Here is a 3,971-nt window from a genome sequence, read left to right as displayed (position 1 = left end):
GGACTGATGTCTCAGTTACCGTCAGTCGGTTGTGGGCGTCGGTGGGGTTCCCGAGCCATCACATCCTTTGGAGGCCTCGGATAGTGAATTGGCCATAAGCAAGCCCACCTTTCACTAGTATTTCCCTTAACTAAATACAGCAGGTCTTTGATTAATGTCATTTTGTTCCAAGACATTTCTTTGTGATGCTGATGAAATGCCATAGGGGCTTCACTCTTGTTTGTGTCTATCAGCCTATAGTACAAATGGGTTTCATTGTGAGTTGTTTCACTTAAAGTCACAAAACCTATCAATGACATTGAGTGAAGACTTCCCAGACACCACTTGGCTGAACCCCGGTCAGGCCACCTGTTCCACTCAGACTCCAGAAAAGCTGTGCTTATTTTTATGGTTCAGATTGTGGGCTGCTTTGTCGTTCATCTTCTGCACAACAGAGCAGATGCGTTATGTGACTTCTGCCTTGTAGAACTGGAGGAACGAAAGTGTGCCAAGGTTGTTCACCCAGAGTCACTGGGCACATCTGTGGTGGGGTTTAAGTGGCACTACCTGGAAGTGACTCCAGGAGCCCTGGCCCAGGACCCTGGACACTCCTGTGCCCTAATACCATGTACTAAGGGGTCAGTAGATGGACTAAGTTGTTGACTGACCAGAGAATTCTGGAACACTCTTCTCCTATATTTTTACCTTGACACAAAATAAAATCATGACATCATAATGAGAACACAGGACTTCTCTATTTGTATTTTTAGAACTTACTAGCTTTTTCCAAGGGTGACTGGTTCTCCTGTTGAAGAAAAATCACTGTGGGGAACCTGTACCACCTTTCACCGTAACCTCTGTGACAACTGTGTTCTAAAATCTAGAGAGCAAAGCGGTGGATGCTGGCTTTAGTGGAGAACCAATAACTTTGTACCTAGACGCAATTACTTGATAAGCAACCAAAACTTTGGAACTTTTAGAAACCCCATTTTTTCTTTTTGGGGGGTTTAGGATTAGCAGATACTAAGAGTGTGTGTGAGTCTAGGGTGTAAGGGACTCATACAGAACCCATAGGTGCTAAATATTTGTAGTAATACTATTTGTTATCCAGGGGTATCCTTTGCCACGTTTTGCTGTCATCTCCATGGCTGCCAGGGGTGGCCAGGAGCTTATAGGTGTGTGCTGCCTTGGAAGTGAAGGTGGGGATGGGTGGGGGGCAGGCAGGATGATCAGGGAAGGATTGGGACTTTATTGCAGAGCAAAGTCCATCTCCATACTCGGGTGAAAGTTCCAAAGGTTTGTTTTGTTTCGGTTATGACAAGCCAGCGCACAAACCAGACCCTATACCTACAAACAGTACAGTGGCAGAAGTCTCTTCCCCATCAATCACTCTCAGCACGGGTTCCCTCACCAGCCTGCCCCCTCACTGTACACTTCGTCCCCTTTAAGAGCCTGCTCCGCGGGACAGACGTTCGAACAGCCCTGGTGCCCCTCCTCCAGCTCCAATTGGCTGCGCGCAGCTCACGGGGGCGTGTCGGCTTGCCCGGCCCTTCTCGATTGGCGGGTGAGGAGTCTATATAAATTGTGGGGCTGGAGCGCTGCGCTCACTTAGCGACCGGACAAGAAAGTGAGCGTTGGTCGGTAGTGCGGGGGTCGTGTGGGGTTCGGCGAGCGCGTCGGCGTCGTCGACATTGATTTCGCTCTATAGTTTTCAGTTACCGAGGGTCCACCCGTGGGGCGGACTTGTTGAGGCCTCCAATTCCTCTCCCGATATCTGAAGAGGAGCCCGGACTCGGCCATCACCTCCGGCCCGCCCGCTGGTGAAGGGGCGGCAGGCAGAATGGAGTTCAAGCTGGAGGCACACCGCATTGTCAGCATCTCCCTGGGCAAGATCTACAATTCACGGGTCCAGCGCGGTGGCATCAAGCTGCACAAGAACCTGCTGGTCTCACTGGTGCTGCGCAGCGCCCGCCAGGTCTACCTGAGCGACCCGTGCCCCGGTCTCTACCTGGCTGGTCCTCCTGGGACCCCACCGCAGCTGCCCGGGGAGCTGGTGGCCGGGCCCCCAGCGGGCTGGGGGGAGCCGCCCCCGCCGCCCGCTCCCGCCGCCTGGCCAGAGAGCGAGCCGGAGCAGGAACACCGCGCAGTCCTAGACACGCCTCGGGCAGGTGACTTGGAGCCCGAGGCTACCCTGACCGGCGCCAGGAACACTCTTCAGAGCACAGAGGCAGCGGCCGAGGAAGCCGGGGACTCAGCCGGGGACTCAGCCGGAGGCTTGGACATCTTCCCTGAGGGTCCCCGAGCGGCGCGCCACTACTGCGGCTGCCTCCCTGGTGGCGGGGAGAAGCAGGGAGTGCTGGGCGCACCTCTCCACGGTGACGGCCGCTGCGCCGAGGACAAGCCCCCGGCGCCGCCCCCGGTCTGCCCTAGGAAGCGCAGCGCAGCGGGGATGGGCGGCTGTGGCCCCGCAGGCTGCCCCGGCTCAACCCCTCTGAAGAAGCCCCGTTGGGACTTGGAGGAGCAGCCTGGCAGGATGGAGGAAGAGGAGGAGGAGATGGAGACGGGTAACGTGGCTAACCTCATTAGCATCTTTGGTTCCAGCTTCTCAGGACTCTTACGAAAAAGCCCCGGGGGCGGCCCGGAGGAAGCCGAGGGAGAGGGGAGCAATCCGGAAGCCAGCGAGCCTGGGCAGATCTGCTGCGATAAGCCGGTGCTGAGAGACATGAACCCTTGGAGCACAGCCATCGTGGCCTTCTGAGCCCCGTCGGTCCCCATGTGGGCAGGAGGTTGAGCAGCGGGCGTGGACGCGAGTGCCGGGCCTTTCCTGGCTGCGAGACGCGGCGGAGACCGTAGGCGCTGAGCGTGTGGCAAGACTGGTGCCGCGGGGCAGCAGGGACTGCCCGTGGCGGCCCTGCTCTGTCGGCCTCTCTCTCGGGGCCTCTCGAGACTTGGGAGTGCGAGGCTTATCGGAAGAGGACGATTGTTACTTTGTGTGTCTGTGTATGTAAGTTTGTCTTGTGAATTAAGACTATTTTGTCCTTCTGGAATGCATCACCCTTCCCCAGGGTTCGGGAGACTGGGGGCAGACAGGGACTTTCCTTTACCAGCAGCACCGAGAAGGAAGCGGCTAAAAGGGCCGGGGAGTTCCCCATTCGCTCTGCTGGCAGGAAGGGACTTTACACACACCCTTCACATGAAAGCTAGACCCGTACCGGCCCGGGAGTGGCCTTTCCTCGCAGGATTTTATAAGACTAGAGTGGTTTAGTCCGGGGGTAGAGACCTGTGTTATTTCTTTCCCTCCTCACCTTTCTCTCACTGAAGAAACGTCTAAACCCTGTGATTACTCTGGGAAAGGGGAATCTTAGGGGCCCTTGTCTTCCCCACAGGGAGAAAAGCTTGATGAACTTCACAGAAGAGTTCAAGCTTGGAAATACGGAGTTTATAGAGGAAAGATATATTTTAAAAGCTCTAGCTCAGAACTACTACACAGTGCTTTTTAAAAGTGTTTAATGAAACAAAAGTTTACAGACAGAACCCCTAAGTGGAAAGACGTTATGGTTTTGTAGCTACGGTGACTCCAGTCTTTGTTGTATAAAGGTTGGGGGAACTGACAAGGTTTTTGTACAGTATTTTCTCCTTTGTTGTATTGGTTTTTGTATAAAAATGTAACTTTACGTGTCTAACACGTATTAAATATTTTAAAGCAGTTTCACTGTGTCTTTGTTTGTAATCACCTGCCTGGGCGGGGAGGGAAGGGGGAGGAGGGGAGCTAAGGTCCACGCTGGGAAACTAAAGGTGCGGTTCTTAGTATCAGTCAAGCGCAGACGGGGGATATTGTTTGCTGACTTCATTAAGTATCAAGAGAGACACGTTTAAGGTTTCTCCGCTAGATGGGAGGACTGTTTTTAGATACTAATATCAGTGGCCTCCCAGTTTCTTCAAACTTGCCACTACAACTGCCTTTTGCTAATGTCAGTTTAGGACAATTGAAC

General features: G+C 53.8%; 1 protein-coding gene across 1 annotated transcript; it reads left to right on the top strand.

Annotated features, from left to right (window-relative positions):
- The first annotated feature begins 1,570 nt into the window (after window positions 1–1,570).
- IER5 (immediate early response 5) lies at window positions 1,571–3,578 on the top strand. Its single transcript, XM_028530740.2, has one exon. It carries the CDS (start codon window positions 1,820–1,822, stop codon window positions 2,735–2,737), a length of 918 nt encoding a protein of 305 aa, XP_028386541.1. The 5' UTR covers window positions 1,571–1,819; the 3' UTR covers window positions 2,738–3,578.
- The last annotated feature ends 393 nt before the right edge of the window (window positions 3,579–3,971 follow it).

This window comes from Phyllostomus discolor, chromosome 14, assembly GCF_004126475.2.
Source record: "Phyllostomus discolor isolate MPI-MPIP mPhyDis1 chromosome 14, mPhyDis1.pri.v3, whole genome shotgun sequence".
Classification (NCBI taxonomy): domain Eukaryota; kingdom Metazoa; phylum Chordata; class Mammalia; order Chiroptera; family Phyllostomidae; genus Phyllostomus; species Phyllostomus discolor.
Note: the sequence above shows the minus strand (reverse complement) of the source record. Positions and strands in the feature narration are given on the sequence as shown.

Excerpts from the sequence above, each read along its gene's own strand:
- IER5 (XM_028530740.2), top strand. The coding sequence starts at position 1,820 with ATGGAGTTCAAGCTGGAGGCACACCGCATTGTCAGCATCTCCCTGGGC.